General features: G+C 35.7%; 1 protein-coding gene across 3 annotated transcripts in view; it reads right to left on the bottom strand.

Moving 5' to 3' along the window:
* The window catches only part of ARHGAP21 (Rho GTPase activating protein 21), a 122,390-nt gene that overhangs the window by 43,035 nt on the left and 56,631 nt on the right, over positions 1 to 22,724 (bottom strand). For all 3 annotated transcript variants that reach the window (XM_081116783.1, XM_081116784.1, XM_081116785.1), the window contains exons 5-7: positions 6,813 to 6,905; positions 5,207 to 5,285; positions 2,132 to 2,186 (exon numbers count right to left, since the gene is read on the bottom strand). In XM_081116783.1, the coding sequence (XP_080972909.1) occupies positions 2,132 to 2,186; positions 5,207 to 5,285; positions 6,813 to 6,905 (227 nt within the window). The remainder of the gene's footprint in view (positions 1 to 2,131; positions 2,187 to 5,206; positions 5,286 to 6,812; positions 6,906 to 22,724) is intronic.

Genomic DNA, 22,724 nt, shown 5'->3' with positions numbered 1-22,724 from the left:
TTTAAATCCCAGGTTTTTGTGTGTGTTGTATAATAGCTTTCAAAAATGACACTTGTAGACATTCCAGTTAAAAACATTTATGCAGAAAAGAAGTTGCCGTGTCCTAACGTCCTTTATGGAACAATGCATAGTGTGCATTAATTATATACACTCCTTCAATTTCCTAGAGAATTTTAGTACATCCAAATGTGAATAAAGGCTGGGTTTTAAAGTGAGGTTTTCTTTTATTATGGTGGGTATCTGCTTTTAATTTCCTATAATTCAAATATTCCAAATAACATGTTTTAAAAATGAATTTTCTGTTACAATATACTAGAACCCTTTAGTGATGAACCTTGAAGATCTGTATACTCATGTCACTCTAGTGAACCAATTTTTCCCTTTGTTTGCAACCCTTTGTATTTTACCTTTATTTTAAGTGTATTTATCTTAAATATAATGTAACAAGACAGACTAATTAACCTAATTTTCCACTGATTGCATCATGAGAAATTATTCCTTCCACTGCTGCTGCTCTTCGTCAGCCACACAGCAGGTGGGGGGGGGGGGGGGGTAATCCCATTTGCTTCCTTCCCTGGGCGTTTAGGACAATGCCAGCCATTCTGTGCAATGTGCACTGTTCAAAACCACATCCAACCAGTGCCTTCACTTTGGCAAGGAAAGGGAGATGAGAAACCAGTTCTGTTTTGGGAGTGCATTCTGTCTTTGAGGCATTAGACTGCAAGGAGGATTCAAGGTAAAGCCTTCCCTACCATCTGTCTATCATCTCCCAGTCCTCTGTTGAAGGGGAGCACTAGAGGAAGCCCGTATTTATTTCTTACCTAGTGACTTCCATTGCCTTCAATGGTTACGTCTGCTACCCTTTCACTCTGCAGAATCATCATGGTAGGAACTCTGCCACTAGCTCTATACGCCTAGGAAAATAACCTGGATAGTTGCACTTTCCTTGCTGAGGCCCCAACCCCAAATGAACTGTGTACTTATGATGGGTAATCTGTTATCAGTAAAAAGCCATCCCCAAATAAAATCAACATGCACTGAAAACACAAGGTTGGGCTCCATGGGTTTCAGTTAATTATATTCACGTCAGTAAGCTGAATCACTAGAATCAGCTTTAGTGACATTTTCGTAAAAACAAAAGTTTACAGAAGATTATTTAGGACTTTTGTTGAGCTAAGTTCAAACTAATGCCTTACAAATGGAAGATATTACTTCACTATGTCCATTCTCACCACAAAGACTCTGTAAGTTCCCTATTTTTCTTGAATAAGAAAACAAATCAACTATTCACTAAAAGAAATTAAAGAGAAAAAACAAACACATGAACAAACTTCAGAGGCTACTGCCATTTCCTAGACCTAATTGCTAGCTTTGCCGTGTGACTTAAACATTTGCTCATACTGTTTTATTATACAGAACTGCAAAGTTAATTGAGGGAAAGTATTAGCTTCTTAAATAAAATTTATATATTTTATCATCTTTTTACTTTCAGCAGTATTTAAGCTTACTAAAGAAGAAAAGTATTTCATTCCATTTATTTTCTTTCGAAAAATGCTTTAAACTAAATGCTGAAGTTTTCAATAATACTTTCATTTCCTCTCTAAGACCTTAATATACGTTTCCCTTAAGTTGTAGATTCATTTAATGTGAATATTACTAATAGAATGAATTGATACTGTTAAACAAAATTGCTTGCTAAGTTAATTTACAAACAGTAACACTTATCGGAAAATTAAGAAATGGCTTTCACATAAAATTCCTCATATTAGAAAAAAAAGATTCTAATTCCTGGGGATATGTGTTTGCACCCTAAGGTTTGGCTTTTGGTCAAATGACTACCTAGAAAGCAACACTGGAGTAAACTCTAAAGATCTCATTCCAAATGACAACAGTAAGAAGAGTTCACTGTGGAATCAATAACACATTTTCACGTCACTTAACTGCAAAATATTGACAATGGTCTTTTTCTTTTTGTAAAATGTGGAGAATTCCAGACTCTGCTAATTGAATGAGAGAGTTTGGGTTTTTTTTCTGGAATTTTTAAAAATCAATCTACCTCCTCTTTAAAATCTTAAAGATTTTTAACACTCATGACTAAAAAACAATTCATATTTGAATAAATAGAACTTACCACTTGGAGAATGTCTTCATCTTTTGGCATAACACTAAGTTCCAATGTTGTATCACTGAAATTGAAAACATACAAATACTATTTTAGGGGAGGTGGGAATGTATAAGAAAGACATAAAGGAAAAATAGTTAAGTCAGAAGTATTTCTTAAATTGCTTCAGATTTTAAGTTTTGTTTTTTAAATCCAAAGCATTAAAATGAAATGAAGTCACTTTAAGTGACTTTAAGTATGAAAAAAAACCACTCTGACATATGTCTGAGCTATTCATAATCAGTCAAGACTTCTTTATAATTTAGAAACATACTTTAATTTAGAAACAAAGTGTATTACTTATATTAAATAGTCCTGGAACAAAATCCATCAGTATATAATTTGTTGTTATTATTTTACTTCAAGTAACAGAACAAATCATATATTAGCACATATTCTCACTATTTATCAAATTAAAACTACATTAACATAAAAATAACCCAAGAACGCTCACATGTAACGTTCTCAGCAATATTAAGCCCTCTCATTTTCAAATATTCCCTTTTGGCTTCAGAGGTGAAGAAAATCAGTTTACCATCACAACTTTTACTTATTTAATTTTTTAAATGATTTTAGAAAGAGAGGAATGGGGGAGGGGGGAGGGAGAGGTCAATTTACAATTTATTTTTTAAAACTATATAGCATTTCAACTACTGTATCTGCTTTCTTCTTTATGATTGAATTTCAAAGTCTTTACAAGGACACTCAAAGTCTCATTTTATTTTGATACTGTAGATTTCCTGTTCAGAATGATAGTTTCTCTACATTTGAAAAAGTTCAAAGGGAATTGCATTTAGATAAGGCAAGGGGAGTGGTGCTGTCCCCATCAAGTGCTTCAATATCTAACCAAACACTATCAGACAGAATTTTCCCCAATTCAATCAAGAGATTAAGAAATAAATAACAACAAAAGAAAAGAAAATCAACTAATTTACTGGTGTCTCTTTTTGATAGATTTGAATCCTTATTTGGGGGTTCATAAATGCTAAAAGAATAGAAAATCAATAAGAACCATAGGTTCAAATAAATGTAATTAGTAAAATATGTAGGTACTTGTATTTCAATATTTAGAGTAGGTAGAAAATACATACTGATGTTTAGATAAATTCTTCTGCAAGGGTACACTGTTACATTAATACACTACAGAATCTCTATGGCTTTGTGCTGCATTTTCCATTTGCTACCAACTGCAGATAAAAGAACACAATTTTTAAAAAGAAAATAGGATCATGAAAAAAAAGTAGTTCTCTATTTTTCAAATTGCCTTACTGGTTGAAGATTAAGAATGTCATCTCATCTGAAAGATGAACTGCATCAATAACAAAAAAAATTAATGTGGATTTTGAGGAAAACAAAGATTATGTTATGGTCACTCGGAAAATACTATTTTTAAAGAAGAGATGTTAACAAATATACTATAAAAGTCCTCAAATTAGAGGCTGAAAAAATATTTTGGTATATTTACAATTACCTAAATTATTTTAAGGAGCCCGGCAGGCATGGCTCAGTGGTTGAACGTCGACCTATGAACCAGCAGGTCAAGGCATATGCCCAGGTTGTAGGCTCAATCCCCAGTAGGGGGTGTGCAGGAAGCAGCTGATCGATCAATGACTCTCTCTCATCATTGATGTTTCTATCTCTCTCTCCCTCCCCCTTCCTCTCTCTGAAATCAATAAAAACATATTTTAAAGTAATAATAATAATAAATTATTTTAAGAAAAAGAAATTTGGGGTGGCTCTCCCCACTGCCTCTGGAGAGACTTTAAATGCTTCACCATTACCAAGACTCCTCAGTACTTTAAGACCAATTAGTGTATCACTGTAAGAAACACCTAGAATTCAACACTGAAGGCTAGATTTAAGATTTGCTTTCTTTAAGAATGCCATTATATATTAAAACAGTAAGAATACTCTGAGATCAATAAATCATGATTACATTATCTAACTGCAAAAATGACAATGTATTAGGGCATTTGTGTAAGTAACAAATTATAGCTTTAGACATGGTTAGAGGAGCTTGATAAACATCTTTGTAAAATAAAAAACTTCAATTTAATTACAGACAGGTGGGTATGGCTAACATAAAGCAATATGTAACCCAAAAGTCACTATATTTGAATCTGGGAAAAACCTCCTACAATAGTGATAATCTAGAAATTGGACCCAATTCATGCCTACTCTTGATAGAAATTCAATATGGTAACCTCTTTGGCTTTCAATTTCTTTATTTGTAATTTAAAAATTTTTTCTAGGTGTGTGGCAGAGAGAAAGAGAGCAGAACTAAATTATCTTTGAGGTCCCATAGACAGTCACTCTACAAATATTTATATACCTTTAGAACTCAAAATTCTATCATTCTGTATAGTACAGGCAAACAAATGGATTAAAAGATAATTTCCTGCTCTCTTGGATATAACAAATGAATAAATTTGCGCCAAGAATATCATTCAATAATCTATTTAAAGATAACTTATCTTAGTAAGAGAATTTTTGGTTTTTTGTTTTTTATATATGTTTTTATTGATTTCAGAGGGAGAGGGAGAAAGAAACATCAATCAGCTGCCTCCTGCATGCCCCCTACTGGGGATCAAGCCCAAAACCTGGGTATGTGCCCTAACTGGGAATCAAACCACTGACCTTATGGTGCATGGGTGACAACCAACTGAGACACACCAGCCATAATTAAAAGCAATCATGTATGCATTTATTTATATATTTATTATAAACAAATTACATTTGTCACTTGAAATAAAAGTGGGAAACTTACAGAAAATCTAAAGTGTGTGCCTCTTAAGACTCTAAAGAATTTTAATCACAAATTTGATAAAACTGTGAAAGCAAAGCTACTAACTGAGCTATCCCCAGGAGTTTCTCCCCAGCAATTCTTAAGTGCATTTTCCACTTTAAGAGAAAGTTCCACATCTCTACATCACACCAGTTCCCTACAGAAGTACAATGTTGTATTCAATCTACTTGCTCCATTGATTTATAAAACCCTTCTAAAACCCATCTTTGGCAAAATTAACCATATTTCAAGAATCTTACCTGTTCTGAATTAAAGCAATTACTTGGGAATAGGTCTTTCCAATGACACTTTCTCCATTGACTTTTATAATTCGGTCACCTTCAAAGAAGATTAAAAAAATTGCATGAGGAATTCCTAAAGAAAGTCACTTCTGAATACTTTTGAAATATGTCTTGAGTACACACTTATTTTTTAATGCACCCTTGCTCATTAAAAATAAATCTAAATTTTAATATATCTGGCTTCTTATGAAATACAGCCATGTTTTAAATAAGAGTTCCAGTCATTGATTAATTTAGACACCTCATAAGATATAGTCACCGAGTGACCATAGCTCTACTACATTATTTATGCCCCTAGTGACTGTTTTCTGAGTTGTAGTTTTCCTGTCATTTTGACACAGAAACATTATTCAGTAGACTTAAACGATTGATTGTTTTAGTACCTCAGTGTCCCTAATTCTATCCAGCTGATTTACTTGTATTCTCCCAATCTATTTAGTTTATTGATTATCGCTGTGTGACAGAACTTAAATAAGGGTATGCACATATTTTGATTTTTATACATATTAATTTGTTCTTCATTTAAACAGGGAAATAGACATTTGGATTACTCAGAAAAACCCAGGGGAGTGGGAAGGGAAAGACTGGGAGAGAAAGGACAGGCAAAAGAGGAATACACGAAAAAATGCCCTGTGTATGTGCTTATCACAGTATCTCCATTTCATCTTCTCACCCTTGTGAGGCTTAGAATGTGATAGGTGAAACCTTCTAGGAAATGGAACCCCACATGTACACTGACACGCACATTATACATATTAATGATATTGAAATTAGGCTCACTTTAAGTGTGATGAAAGAGAGAATTAAGTAAGGTAGATAAGATCCTAATAAATCTTAGCAATGACACTCACTACTGATATCTGATAATATCTGTAGCTGAAAAGACAACATATTGTAGCTAAAAAGACATTTTATTCGAAAGGCAATAAAAGATAGTTTTGTACTAATGCCTTAAGTTATTTCATGGTCAAAAACAAGAGAAAATAATAACTATTTTAGAGTGTGCATTAATGTCAATAAAATCTCCTATTAGTTTTTTATGAAAATCACAAATCACAAAACATTTCAGAACAAACAGCTATCAGACTATACCCACAGATACCTACAGATGAAGCTAGGCTTGCACTGCATTAGAGATTTAAGCTACTTTTTGTAGTGCAAATTAATTAATTCAGATCAGGTACTTTCAGAACCTGGAGATCCAAGAAGATTATATCAACTATGTCAACCAATATCTTCATCATTTTCCTATTCTGTAACCCTTTGTCAGTATGAAATTGTGCAAAACAGGTTCTTTGAAGGGGCCTCTGCAAGTCCAGTATCCGAGTGGTGACCAAAACTGCCCACAATTTATAATTTACATTGTTATTTCTGTTCAAACCCATCCTTTTGGGTACCAAGAAACAACCAATTTGGTCTCAAAAAATAGTAATAACCGATATGAAGAAAAAAGGAAGAAATGTACAAAAGGATAACTAAGGAAAAATACGAAAATGAAATATGGAAGAAAAAAATGGAGTAAAAAAGAAATTAAAAGGTGTTGCTTAAAGAAGAATCTCGGCACCTGTACATAATCCGGCTTCAAAAGCAGGTCCTCCCTCTTTCACCTGTTTAACGAATATGGTATCCATGGGTTCCAAGCGGTTTCTTTGTTTTCCTGTGGGAGGGGAAAAGAAAACCCAAGGCATAGTTTTACTTCACAATACTTTATTAAAATGCCAAAATGTAAAATGAAATTTAACTGAAACAATTAAAGCAAAGATTTTGAATGAAGTATTAAATACATACCCTGAATTTGGATGCTAAAATCATAATTTAGGGGTTTTCATTAATTCAAACATTTATTTTGCTTCTTCCATAGGACAACCACAACAATAGTAATAGTTTCAGTTTACTGGGTACACACTTGAGATCTAATTTCCATAGCAAGTGTTACTATCACCAGTGCATACAAGGAGGACTCTGAGGCTCAGAGGGATGACATAAACTCTCCAAGGTCACAGTTAGGCCGCACAGGCAGTACTCACTATACCGCCTTTTAACCCTGCATTGTGCTAAGCTTTAAGTTGCAGTAAGAAGGCACAGTCCTTCACTTTTAGGGCTTCTGGTAGGAGAGAAACATACAAAGAATGGCACTATAATGTAAAAAGCACAGTCTTGACAATGAGGAGCACACGGCCACCTCTGTGAGTATTTCACAAATTGCTGTCCACGAACCATCGGCAGTAACACCTAAGATGCTTGCTAAAAACCATGTTCCAGGATCCAATCAGAAATCTGCCGTGCTAACAAGTTTACCAGATCATCCTTACACACTAACACAGAGAGCCACTAACAGTTTCAGTAAAATAGGAGCCAAGGAAAAATTCACAGAAAAAAGGACATTTGAGCCAAACAATAAGCACTGTGGTAAGTGGTGTGGGGAACAAAAAGGGAGACAGTGGTTCTCAAAGAGTGGTCCCAGCCCAGCAGCATTACTGTCACAGGGAAAGAGGCAGAAGGGCAAGCTTGAGGACCCCACCCAGAGCTACTGAATCAGAAACTCTGAGGTGGCTGGGAAACACTCCAGGTTGAGAACCACAGCCCTGACCTGAAAGAAGAATGTAACAGACGCATGCATGGAGTAATATAATGATACTTGTTAAATAGCAATGACGGGCGGAAAGTGACTGCGTGTCTAATACAAAGAATTCATAATGATGGCCATATAAAACTGAGTTTTTATCATGGTGTGTCACAAAGGTGGCTCTCAAGAAGTTTCCCAGGAAAGGGATATTGATCAGTAGTTCCCCTTTCATATTTAGCTATTTACTCTGAAAGAAGTCCTCTAATTAGTGAACAAATAACTCAACTACTGAAAAAGCAACAGGGGCCTGACAGCACGTGGCTCAGTGGCTGGGCGGCAGCCTAGGATACAGGAGATCGAGGTTCGACTCCCAGTCGGGGCACATGCCCAGGCTGTGGGCTCTGTCCCCGGCTGGGGGCTGCAGGAGGCGGCCAATCGATGACCCTCTCTCACCACTGATGTTTCTATCTCTCTCTCTCCCTCTCCCGTCCTCTCTCTGAAATCAACAGATATTTAAAAAGCAACAACAAAAAAAGCAACAGGGTTTAGTGAAAATTGCTTGTGTTTTAGAAGCCAGTAGACACGGATTCAAATCCTTACTTTGTCACTCAATAAATAGTCCAGCTGCAATTAAGTAAACTTTTTTACTTCAAGAAATTATTACTTTTTCTCTTATAATACAAATAATTCTATGTTTTTATACTCCTCAAGGGTTTCTATGAAGACTAAATGAGATAACATGAATGCACTCAGTATGGAACGTAACTGGAGTAATTCCTCAGTAAACATTTATTTCCACTCTTCTTTGCTTAAATGAGGATGAGTGTCATATTTTTATGTTCTCAATAATTAAAATTTGAATGGCTATAAAAACACACTTGTAAAATATCGCATCTAATTTTAAATACAATAAGTCCACATTAAATGTATCAGATATCTCCCCAAAGAAACTTCATATAGCCTTCTCTCTATATTCAGATAACATGAAAATATTGTGAATCCTTCTGTCACTTCTGATTAGCTATGACAGCTATGACAGACAGCCATGACTGCTCTCTCCAGGAGGTTTAGGAGGAAAAAGAGAACTAATATTAGTTAAATTCCTACTACATAGAAGAATGTCCTAATTCTTAAAATACTTAGTGACTAATACTATCTGCAACTTCATTTTCAAATGGTTTGGGGAAAAATAAATCAAGATACCCACACACCCAGATGCACACATGGATAAAGCAAACATAGCAACATGTTAATTGCTGAATCAAGACAGACACCATTTATTTGCTGTATTTTTGAAGTTTTTAAAAAAATATGGGGGAATTTCTCTGTATATGCCATGCTTTACTTTCCTTCATAGAAGTTATCACTCACTACCTAAAATTACATTTTTATTTGTTTACATATTGGTTGTATGGCTCTCCCATTAAATTGAAGAACAGGGATTTTGTCATGTCCCCGGATATCCATGACACCTATGACAGAACCTAACATGAAGCAGGCATTCCATAAGTAATTATTTAATTAATGAATAAATTTATTATCTAGTTTAATTCTCATAAATCTTCAAGATGGGAATTATGATCCTAATATCACCACTGTACTAAGGAAGAAGGAGAGATGGGCTACTTGCAAAGAGACTGAGCAGGAATTTGAACCCAGGCTGGAATCCAAACATGGTGCTCCATGCTGCTTCAAAAGGAATTGAACTACTTATTCATTTTCAAGCTTTACAGAATACAAGTAGACAGTAGACAGTACACTTACAATTAATTTGAAAGGATGCAAATACTTAATTCTAATCAAATTGGTAATCAGGCTAGGTCCCTCTGTGGCCAACTCATCATTTACAACTGCTGGCATCAGGTAAACCATGTATTTTCTCTTGGCTAGAGATACGAGGGTTTAGTAGGTTTTGTTGTATCAAGTCATTGCTTTCATAAAAAGATTTATATAATAAAAGAGAAGAAACATTTTTCTTATGAATGTCTTCTAGTCTACTGTGTCCAAAGGTGATAACGTCAGACTTATATTTAAAAATAAAAAAATGTCAAAGACCATTAATTAATTCTACAAAATAATAGAAAGTTGGCTGAGTAGCAATGTAGTGACTTTTGAAAATTTTGATAGAAAATTTCACTTATACAGAATAGAGTCCAAAATAATTTGGTTCTAAATTCAATAAAGGAAATACTAATTTTGCAATGATTGCTTGTGTAAAAAATGGCACTTTGCCATTGACAAATCTCTCAATACACTACGCCTGAAAACATATGAATAATAAGTAGACTAAATAAAATATGGAATAGACTAAAAAAAGAGGCGAATCCTATAGCAAGCCCTATTATATCTCCTGAGAGTTATACTTTTGATTCTTGTTTTTGGGCTTTCCTTTCTGGACTTTCTCCAAAATTCTGACTTGCTATTACTACCTAGGTATTCTTTCTGTACCTCAGAAAAATTTCCCATAGTTATCTCTTATTTATAAGCAGGTTCACTAAGAAATAGACTTCTCTTCAATTTCTGTATTCTTTGACTCTAAGTCTTGAGTTAAACATTTGGCTCATTAATTTGAACAGTGTCTTCTTGTTAATATTTGCTATCTGTAATTCTGCTGGAACTAGGATGAATGGTATCAAATTTAAAATGATTGTTATTCAATCTCTTGAGGCTTTATTTTTTGTAAGTCAGTTTCTACATATGCAAAACTAAAAGCGTGATCCTGAATCCTGGCAATTCACCAGGAAAAATGACTCCTCACCTCCCAGTGTGGTCATTTGGTGGAGTCAGATGGCTTCCCTGGCAAATCTCAGCAAAAGCCTCTTTCAATTCTACATCTGTATTTTATAATTTCTCATTTTTTTGAGAACACAGAGGACATGTTAAATACCTTATTCATGTGTCATTTCCTTGACCTTATCAAAAGAAAAGGAAAATGTTTCCTTTTAGCACCCACATGCAATTAAATCTTTCTATATTTGAGAAAAGGAAGTAAAAATAGACCAAATTAAAAGAACACTAAAGAAAAGAAGGCAGAAAAGTAAGAAAGACTGTACTAAAAAATTTCCAGTAGCTGACAGGAACTACACAACCATCTTCAAAGAGACTGGGGTCTAAAAGAAGAGTGCTTCATCTCTAGGCTTCGTCAGTTAGAAAAATGATTTAAATCACTAATGCTCCTCGACCCTCTTTAAAGAGTGCTCAAGTCAAAATCACCTGCAACATTTATTTCAAAATTGAAATATTAAGTATACAAAGCAAACAGATGAAAGCAATTCTATTATTTTAAGAAGTAACAAAATTTGAGCTATGCCAATTATAAAAAGGGCCCTTACTGAAGATTCACAGAAAAATAGATAAGCACAGGTCAGGGACTCCTACAGTTCTGGGGACAAGAGAAATATATTTCGTAACAGATTGAAAAAATATATCCGTTCCACAAAGAAATACCCATATTTTAACCAAAAGTAAAGCAGTAGAAAATAATGGCCATCACTAAGATTAAGCTTTCACCTTGTCTCTCAGAGTTCTCAAACACGCTATTAAATTTTTTTAATGGAACCAAATTTTCTCTGCTTTTATTATGACAGCTATTTTTTAAGTATTCTATTTATTAATTTCTTTTCTGTAAAAAAACCCAACTCTATCTCTATACAAGAGAAGGCAGTTGAAATTAAACTGTGCTTCAATGTGAAAGTTATAAATTAGCCTTGGAAAAAGTATACTCTCCACAAAGGTGGGAAGCTGAAGAGGCAGAGGCATACCACATAATAGAATGTTAGAGCTCCAGGCATCAATTATTTAAAGAAAATCAATTAAATAGCTTAATGAAATTAACATCTATTTTCAGGCCAAAAATAATTGGAACTGTAATAGAGATTAAAATAATATCAAAATTAAGTCTGAATAATAAAAAAATGACCTTACTTCTCTATGAGGGATAATAAATTGCCACAGGACAGGGAGGCATGTAGAAGAATTTACAGAGCAAAAGTTAGGAATTATGGATCTACTAAGGCAAAAAACAAACAGAAGGAGTAATGAACACCGAATTTAGGCCCATGATGGCCTCTGAGGGAAAAGAATAAGGGAGACTGGTATAAAATATATACTGACAATCATTTATGTCTAGGAGCAAGTGGGGGAAGACATGTGTGAGAGGTACGGGGGAGAGAGGCTGAAATGTTAAGATAACAAAGACAGATGGCAAGCATTTAGAAGTTACATTTTCCCCTATGTTTTGTTTGCCTGAAATATTTCATAATGATTCTTTTTTTATTGTTAAAAACAGGCTTCTATTTTTTACTCTAGGGGTTGGGTTTGCTGATGGTGCATAACATTATCTTAGCCTAATAGACACATTGCCTAACATAAAAAATCCCTAAGTATCATATGATAAATACATTCTAGATGATAAAGAATTAAGCAGAATCCATTTTCAGAAGACTAGTATGGCACATTATTAGGTACTTTTTTCCTTTAATAAAAGGCAGAAACACTGAGGGGGGAAAATATATATATATATGCCAGCTTATTAAATCTAGGCGCTCCCCAAATTTCCACTTAAGAAGCTCCCATTTCCAGGATGATGGCTAGTATTTTAAATATCCCAAGTTCCCAATCTGCAGCTCTAACAATTATCAGAAGCTTCAGACCTAAAATTCTAATAGTCTCTGGACACTGTTAGTAGAATGTCACCTGTCAAGTCTCAATCACATTATATCTATTATAAGCAAAAACATACTATCTCTCTACTCAGCCTGATTTTCAAGTTATACAAAATAGGACAAAATGAAATTTAAAAATCTTAAACATTTAAAAGCAGACCATGTTCTAACTTAATCACAATAAACTTTCTTTCAACCCACACCCATCTAATTTTTTTTTTTACTTTTTACTGTGGAAAATGCCCAATTCACAAAAGTAGAGAAAACAGCAGACTAAACCACCATGAATGCAACTAATTACTAAAAATATGCCAATTTGTTTCATTTACACTACTCTTCATTTTCCTAGAAAAATGTTAAAGCAAATCCCAGATATCACATGTATCACATTCACAAATACTTTAAATATTCAGTATGCACCACTAACAAATAAGAACTTTACATTTCTTAAAGGAAAGACAATGAAATCTTCTCATGGTTCTCCAGAGTATGCAGTATTCTGCTCAGGGTGGATAATATAAGGTGAAAACAAACCCAATCCTACTTTCATCTTCCTAAATGCTGACTTAACATTAAGGAAAAGCAGTAAGTCAAGACATAGAGATGACAACGATAGCACCACAAGCTAATAAATAAATTTAGAAAGGTTTCACATGTAAAATGACAACAGTACCCTAAATTAAGTTCCCAATGGAATGCTCAGGCTATGTATTCAAATTCAGTGAGTTCAAATATGCAGGAGAACATACCCTCCTGCAAGTCTCCAACACGCAGAATAGTGTCTGGCATATAGTAGATACTCAATAAATATTTGCTGCTGACTGGTTCAAATTACAGCCCTGGAAAATGCTAGCAGTAAACTGCTGCTCAAAACTCCGACATTTGTTTCAGAAACAAAGCCACTGTCTACAACTGATCTGTACAATTTCCTTCACTTGGAAGAAAAATGCTGCCACCTAACTGTAATTTGAGTATTACACCACTAGGTGTCAGACGTGAACAAAAAAATTTCTGGCAGTATAAACTACCTGGACAACAAAGACTCTGGAAGGGTGTTATTCATTCAACAAATATTCACCGAGCTCTGACCACATGCCAGGTGCCGATATCCTACAATGAACAAAACAGTCCTGGGATCTGCCTTCTGGAGTATTTCAAGTTTCTCTCTCTCTAAAGTTTCAGGAATTTCACAAACTATGTGTCACACCTAGATTCATAGCCCTGTTATTCCTGTTGTGTTAGGTTTAATTTCTCTACAAACACAGAAAAATCTGTTACAGTAATCTAAATACCAGCAACTATCTTTGCATCTCGGACTTTACCATCCTTCCACCCCTTAACCTGTTACACTTGCTCCTCGACTCTCTCAAGACCTTCCTATCCCTTTGGCCCCCTCTATTCCCCAGGACTACCAGTCTCACTCCAGAAAGAATTACTTTCTTTCTTACTAAGATTACCCACGGATCAATACTTCAACAAAAACTCACCAGTAACCCCAACTTCCTGCTGCCCTTGCCCTTTCAAAGCATTCGGTTTGCCAGTCTCTGACTGTGGAGAATTCTAACCATATGCTGCCTGCTCTTGCGCTCAGCCTACTACTGCAGCCGAGTAAAGCTGCATGGCCCATCGACAGAGGGTTTCCCAGGCGGCTCAGGTCTTGGAACTGCTCACTGAAGTCTCTTGCTTATATTTTAATTCCCATTCCTTCAAGGTATGCCTTCTTGAACTTGCTATTCCATTCTGATTTTCTCACAGTATTTAGATAACCTTGTCTCTTACTTCACTGTATCTCAATTGTGTGTCTTTCCCCCCCCCCAATTTTTGCCCATCCTTACTTCCTCTTGTCCTAGCTCAGGTGAGGACTTGGTTACCAGCCTTCTTCAGGACCTTGCTCCCCTAAATCATTTCTTCTTATGTTTAAAACCTCAGTCAATCTCTATTGCTCTCTCTAGATCTCACGGACATACAAGTTTCCAAAGTTTAAAAGAACAAAACTTCTCCCTATCCTTCTAACATAGCTGTCACCTGGCTTTCTCCAACCCTTCAATTTCACATTCTTGCAAGAATAGTCCATACTCACTTAGCCTCATTTTCTTCCCTTCTAACTCAGGGTTTCTCGGGCACTGACAAATGTCCCCAGGGGTAGTGGTGGCAAAATTGCTCCCCACTCCGCTCCCATCCTCACCGGGTTCACTGCTCTAATTTATGTCCCAACCCACTAATACTCAGTTTCTTCATCCCTTCTGTCCTACAGGCTGTACTCAACTCTTCTCAGTAACTCAACAAATATGCTACTTGTCAGGTCAAGTCCAACAGTACCTTTTTAGTTCCCATCCTAATGAATTCTCAATAGTAAATGACAAGTTATACACTCACTCCTTAAAATTATCACCTCTTAATTAGCAAGTCACCAACTCCTCCTGGTTGTCCTCATACCTTCCCAAACTTCCTCTCAGATTTCCTTTCTGATTCTTCCTGGCCATCTATCTCCCAGATGTTGCTTCACTAGGGTCTTATCTTTATCCTATATATCATCATTTTCTCTGTATATGGCTGCATTTATGCCTAGGACTTAATTATAACTTATATAATGATGACTTCCAGATATACTTTCAACCCCTATGAGTTTCACACCCAAATTTTGAAGTATTGAACATTCTACAAGCATCAGAAATGCAACTTATCCCAAGTTAAACTCATTTTTCCTTTTTAAAAAATTTATTTATTTTTAATTTACCTTTAAGGTTGAAAGTATTACAGATGTCCCCTCCCCCCCCCACTGATCCCCTCCACTCCCTATCAGCGCCCCCCCCCCCGCCTTCTCAACACTATTATCTGTGTCCATGGGTTATGAATATATGCATATAAGTTTTTTGATTAATTTCTCCCCACCCAACCCCCTGCCCCCGCCTTCCCTCTGAGTTATGACAGTCTGTTTGACAGTCTCTGGATCGATTGTGTTCATCAGTTTATTTTGTTCATTAGATTCCACATGTGAGTGAGGTCATGTGATGCTTATCTTTCTCTGACTGGCTTATTTCACTTAGCATAATACTCTCCAGTTCCATCCATGCTGTCCCAAAGGGTAAGGGATCCTTTTTTACAGCTGCATAATATTCCATGGTGTAAATGTCCCACAGCTTTTTTCTCCACTCATCTACTGATGGCCACTTGGGCTGTTTCCAGATCTTAGCTATTGTAAATAGCACTGCCAAGCACATAGGGGTGCATAAATCCTTTCTGACTGGTGTTCCAGGTTTCTTAGGATATATTCCTAGAAGTGGGATCACTGGGTCAAACGGCAGTTCCATATTTCATTTTTTGAGGAAACTCCGTACTGTTTTCCACAGTGGCTGCACCAGCCTGCATTCCCACCAGCAATCTACTAGGGTTCCCTTTAATCCACACCCTTGCCAGCACTTGACATTTGTTGATTTGTTGATGGCAGCCATTCTGACAGGTGTGAGGTGATACCTCACTGGATTTTAATTTGCATCTCTCTGATGATTAGTGACTTTGAGCATTTTTTCATATGCCTCTTGGACATCTCTATGTCCTCTTTGGAGACATGTCTATTTAGGTCCTTTGCCCATTTTTTAATTGGCTTGTCTATCTTCTTCTTGTTCCAAGGGAAGGGGTGAGTAAGCTTCCCCTCCAGCAGCCCTCAGTTAATGGCACCTCCATCAACCCATTCATTCATGCCAGAAAAGCTGAGAATAATCCTCCACAAATCACCCTTAACTGGTGACACAGAGTCCATCCCCAAGTCCCACCTCCAAGTCTGGGTAACCGTAACTTCTAAATCTCTTTGACATCTGTTCTGGATACTGCTTTTCCTTCTTCCCCCAAAAATCCTATTCAACTGTCAACAGCACAAAGAATATCCTCCTGAGAACCCTTCCCTGGTGGTTAGACGGTTCCCTGTGCTGTGACCCTACAATTGTACATAAAGATTTTTGCACTTATGTAATTATTTTATACTTTCACCCTCCACCACAGTAGGAGCTTCTTGAAGCCCGAGTCTGTATCACGTACATTCGTGAAGTACACATGCCAGAAACTGTTCTGGGTTTTAAGAAAAAGGTAATGAACCAATGAACTTCCTGTTCTGCATTCCAACCGAGGCAGGCAATAAGTAGCGTAAGAGATGGTGATAAGTATGGAGAACGGTAGGCAGAGTGAGGAGGAAGGAAGAGTGAAAGGCAGGGCTGCAAGACTATTTTTATGAAATGATCAGGTGACATCTGAACAACTATCTGAAGGAAGTGAGGTGACAGGCCACATTGCTCCCTTCCCAGCAATTAGTTTAGTGAATGGCACATGGCAGTGACTCAACAAATGCTTGCTAAGTGAATGAGTAAACAACCGGAAATATATTTCTAGACTTAATATATTTTGCATTCATACCCAAGTATTTCTATTCCGGTTTTACACCAAAGGCAAAAAGTTATCTGTTAAACTTCAGAAGCAGGGACCATAACTATTATATTGTATTATAAAAAAATTAACTTTTTATTACATGGAAATATGAATCACATACTTTGAACGCAGACTAGTTGGAAAGCAATGAGGAGAAACAATGGGAATATCCAGCTAAGCAGTGTCTGTTCAAGGTCTTCAGTTACAGAGAAGCTAGGAAAAGACACCTCAAAATCACCAATTACAGGGTCACCCCTAGAACAACACTTCCTATGGAGAAGTTATTTCCAGATGACAGTCTAGAACATTAGTATTCCTACTAGGTACTTTCCTTGACTTTCTCATCTTCGTCACCCTATCTGTTCAGTACCTCCACTTGATTTTCTGAAATCCTAGATTTCCTATTTATTAAAGGTTTAGAACCCTTAAAGACATTTTTTAAAATCTCATTTATTTCCTTAACTCTGACAAAGTAAGCTCACTCGGTGTATCTTACAAAGTCTTAAATCTACTACAAAAAATTGGATTTCTGACAATGCCAACTTTAATCCAATCAAAGTGCCTTCATTTCAGATTATAAATATGGTTTCCTGGGACTCTTGAAATCAAGTCAGAAATTATTTTTTGAGTCCCATTTAACTTGACACCTTACCAGTATATTTTCCAGAAATGATGCTCAAATTCCTACTGATGTCCAGAACTACCATGTTGTTGTGATGGTTATTCTAGCTTACACACTTAGCAGCTGTGTGAAATAAGATTTCTAAATTTAAAGTGTCCTGGACACTTTGTGTGAGAAGGTGACTGATAGGAGAAAAGTGAAAGAAAGGAAGAAGGCAGCAGAGATGAGGTTTTCCTCGACAGCAGACGCAGACATTAGTATGTGAGCCTTTTCGGCTTTAGAAACAGTGGTTTTGTAGTAGTGCCAAGTCAAGGTCCCTTTATTCAATACATTTACTAAACAAACATTTCAGCAACTACTGTGTACCAGGTACTTACTAGGCACTGAAAATTCAACGATAAATAACAGTTTCCACCCTTAATGAACTTTGTTCTTCAAGTGCCACACAAAAACACTTTTTTTCATAAACATAATAAATAGTCTGGGTATGTAGGAAAACTGTACTTTGCATAGTCTAATGATCTCTGGACAAGAGATGTAATCACTCCCTTATTTCTCTGCTTTCCCATATCAGGCGGGTGTCACTGCTGCCGCCTCCCAGGATGGGTACTTGAGGAGGCAGAAAGTCTCCGCTTGTTTACTGCATAGCAGGAACAATCACTCAGATTAACTGTCTCCAAAAGAGGAGCAGGGATTTTCCAGTCGAGAATTAAGGAAAAGGTTTAGGCGCATCTTTCACTAATTGTAAAACATCGTCTTGTCTAAAGCATCATTTCAAATGTGAAAACAGCTATCCCTTTCCCCCCAAATATCTCTTTTTCAAGCAGTTTTGAGTTCTTTCAATCTTTTCAAAAAATTCATATCAGAGTTTCAAACTTTACACATATCCTTGCCATTACTGTCCTTACATTTGAGGCTCCCCAGTGTTTTAACCTTAATCAGGAGAAGACCCTAGAGTCCACCTTAATCAGAAGAAGACCCGAGAGCCCACCTTAATCAGAAGAAGACCCTAGAGCCCACCTATCCAAATGAAGAGGAACAGATTAAGTATATTGAAGATAATTTGTTACTAGCAACATACAGATTCACTTAATTATCTTTGTGTGTGTATGTGTGTATGAATGTATGTGTATATGTACACTGGGTTAAAACACTGGGGAGCCCATGCATTTTTACATTAGGAAACACTGCCCACAATAGCAAATTACAAATAACTTGGTGATTTTATTGTAACTACTTTCATAGATTATTTAAAGGCATTTTAATAAGACATACATGAGCGGCAAATCATCCAATGAAGTACCAATGTACTAGCAAATTGAGCTAGTATAAAGAAATTCTTAATTTATATTTGAACCATAGTGCATACACACACATGCCTAACTACCAGAAAATTACACCCCAAAAAACTATTAATATCAATAATGTAACATATGTCCAGGCGAGTGAACATGAGCTTCCATTTTAAGGCTTCTCCACCCAGCAGGCAGAAGAAAAAGCCATGTCCTGTCCTGTTAGGAATCTATTAGGAGACTCTCCTCACACTTATGAGGGAACTGGAAATAATTCTCAGAGCTAACAAGGTGCTATGCAAAGTAGGGAGGGGAGGAAGAAAAAAACTAATCTCTAAGACATGGCTTTAGGCCAAACTTTACATAGATATGTAGGCCAAATCAAGTAATAGCCTGGCTCTGGATAAAAGCAAATACCAATCAACTTGAAGAACAGCTTTTTATCCTAGATCACAAAGAATTCCCAGTAATAATTTTTGAAGGTCAACAAACATAAAATGGTCAAATATATACAGCGAAAACCCCACTCCAAGCTAGAATAGGCAGAAAAAACTGAAAAGAGAAACAAACCTACAAAGACTCCTGATAATGGAATTACCAGACAGATGATAAAACAATTCTGCTTACCATGTTTGAAGACATTTGAAAACTAAGTCTAAAAATAGTAAAGAGAAAACTATAAGAAGTGACTGAGCATGCTTGATGCAGTACCCTAAAGAACTTCTAACAATAACAATTTAAACTCAAACAGCTAAGAAGAAAATTATCAAAATATATTAGAAGAAATTATCAAAAATGTAGTCTAAAAAATAGAGAATTTCAGAGCCATGGGAGATAGAGTAAAAAAAAATCTAAAATAAGCTTTTGACCCCAGAAGCATTAAAGAGAGCACTGAGATATAGAGGGACACAATACATGAAGAAATGCTGGATGAGAATTTCCTAGAACTGGTGATTGACATCTACCCACAGACACAGAAGTTCAAATGAATCTCAAATAAGAAAAATAAAAATAAACTCTCATCTAGACTCATCATTACTAATGGCCAAACACCAAAGACATAAAGAAAATCTTACCAGCATATATTCTAAATCAAACTATGACTTCTTACTGACAAGAACAGAAGCCAAAAGAGAGTGAAGTAGTATCTTCTTCAATATGCTGGAAGAAAGTATCAATCTAGAATTCTGTAGCAGCAACAATATATTTCAAAAATGAGGGTAAAATATAGACCTTTCAGGAAAAACAAAAGCTGAAAGAATAGCAATACAACATAAAGGTAACATACAGGTAGGAGGGAGACAAGTAAAGTTAATAAAATGTTCTAAAATCCTTATATTGTTTCAGAGGAGAATAAAATATTAATTAGCATTAAACTTTAATAAACTTGCATATTATAATTTCTAGGAAAACCATTAAATGAATGGCAATGTTATTTAATCTCAAAAGAGAGAGAGTAGAGATATAAGAAATTCAAAATAAAATAGAAACAAATTTCAAAATAAATTAGGAGCTTAAACAATAAATACATAATTAACTATATTAAGTGTAAATAGAGAAAAATTTCTAAATCTAACTATGGAATAAAAGAAAATATATGTGAACCATAGATGTAAAAACAGTCTAGTATCAAGAACATTTACAACTCAAAAACAAAAGACAATCCCATTTTAAAAATGAGCAATGGATTTGATTAGACACAGCTCCAAAGAAAATATACAAATGGCCAACAATCACATGAAAAGATGCTCTCTCAACATCATCATTAGTTAGTAAGGAAATGGAAAGCAAAACCACAATGAGATACCACTTCATACTCACTAGGTTGTCTACAATAGAAAAACAAAACATAACAGGCATTGGGGAGGATGTGGCGAAATGAGGACCCTCAAGCACTGCTGGTGGAAATGTAAAATGGTGCAGCTGCTGTGGGAAAGTTTGGCAGTTTCTCAAAATGTTAAACATGGAATTACTGGATAATGCAGCAATTCCACTCCTAGATGTACACCCCAAAGATATGAAAACAGGAACTCAAACAAATGTTCACATGTTCACAGCAGCACTAATCACAAAATGTGGAAAAGCCCAAATGTCCATCAAGAGACGAATGGGTAAGCAAATTGTGGTACATACATGCAATGTATTTATTACTGAGCCATAAAATGAAATAAAGTACTGATACACGGCATATTCATATCAACCTCAAAACATTACTCTAAGTCGAAGAAGCCATACAAAGGTTACTATTGTATGATTCCATTTATGTGAAATATCCAGACTAGGTTAAGTCCATAGGGACAGAAAACAGATTGGTGGTTGCCAAGGTCTTGGTGGGGGAGAACAGTGAATGACTGCTTAATGGATATGGCTTTCCTTTTGGGGTGATGAAATGTTTTGGAACTAGACAGAGGTGGTAGATGCACAACATTTCATACATGTCCTTTAATTTTGTACTATCTGCCATTGAATAATTCACTTTAAAATGGTAAGTTTTATGTTATGTGTATCTCACCAATAAAAGAAATGTTTCTGAGATTGGTCCATGATGCTATGCGTATTACACTGCATGGATAGACCTCAATTTGGTTATCTATTCATATGTTGATGAGTATTTAGGTTGAATCCAGTGTGTATTTATTATGAATAAAGCAGTCTGTATAAATATTTTTCTAGACAAATGTTTTATTTATCTTTGGTAAATTCCTATGAGTGCCCTTATCTTTTCATAAAAATAACTGAAAACAATACCCAAAAAGTTAGGTATCAAAAATATAACTGAATCAAAGATGGAAATCAATTACAAATAATAAAGCAATGATGCTTTATCCTTAAGCTCAACAGACTTAGGTCAATAGGACATGTTCAATTACAAAGATAAAGAAGAAAATCAAAGAACAAGTATTAAATGCTAATACTCTGTTAGCTAAATTGTATCTGAAAGTTGAATTAGGGATCTTTTAATACTCCTTACCTTACAAGGGAACAGAACCATCTTTCTTACATGTTTTCAAGAATGAATTATGTGAGAATAAAGAACTTTCTAAGACACCATGGTAGAAACTGAGAGGAAATTCTAGAACCAGGCTGCCTGAGTTGTAGTCCAACGCTGCCACTTGCTAATTATGTAAAAACTTTGTGCCTCAGCTTCCTAATCTGAAAAATGGAAATGATAATAATATTAAGCCCAGAAAGTTGTTGAGAGGATTGAGTGAGTCCATCTATGAGAGATCGCAGAACACTGCCTGACACAGTGTAAGCAGCTGCTGCAGCCACTACCATCACGACCACCAACCACCACCAACCACACCACCACCGTCATCATTCCCACTTCCTAAAATATAGTCAAGACAATTTCAGACACCAATGGTTGTTCTACTGAAAAGTACTAAAAATTAATAAAAATATGCAACTACTGAGAATATTTACCTAACTATCCGAGGAACTCAAATAGTTTAAACCATCAATACAGTTAAAAATGGATCCTAAGGGGCTCAGTTGATGATCCTTCCCAAAGACATCAGGAGAGATCCATGGAGCTCCGTTAGTGTTGCTGCATTTTAGAAGTAAAGAAGCATGCTTCTGACACTGTATCACACCACAAACCTTAAACGCACCCGTAGTAAGAATATATTCTTACAACAAATTTTTATGTCCATATTTTAGTGTTATATTAATTTGAGAGGATAGATTTTTCAATCTGTTAATGGGAATTAACAGCTTAAAATACACCAAAATTTCACAGCTTAACAGAATTTCCTCTTCATTAAAATGAAGAACGTTTGACCTCTAGAGAGAGTAGCTACGGTACAGCTGGTATAAAATGATAAAGTGGGCCAATCAGATTCCTCTCAGGAATTCAGAAATATGATAATGAGAGGAAGAAAAAAGAGATATAGTAAGAATTGTACCTTAT

This window comes from Miniopterus schreibersii (assembly GCF_964146895.1).
Source record: "Miniopterus schreibersii genome assembly, chromosome: 1".
In the NCBI taxonomy this organism is placed as follows: domain Eukaryota; kingdom Metazoa; phylum Chordata; class Mammalia; order Chiroptera; family Miniopteridae; genus Miniopterus; species Miniopterus schreibersii.
Note: the sequence above shows the minus strand (reverse complement) of the source record. Positions and strands in the feature narration are given on the sequence as shown.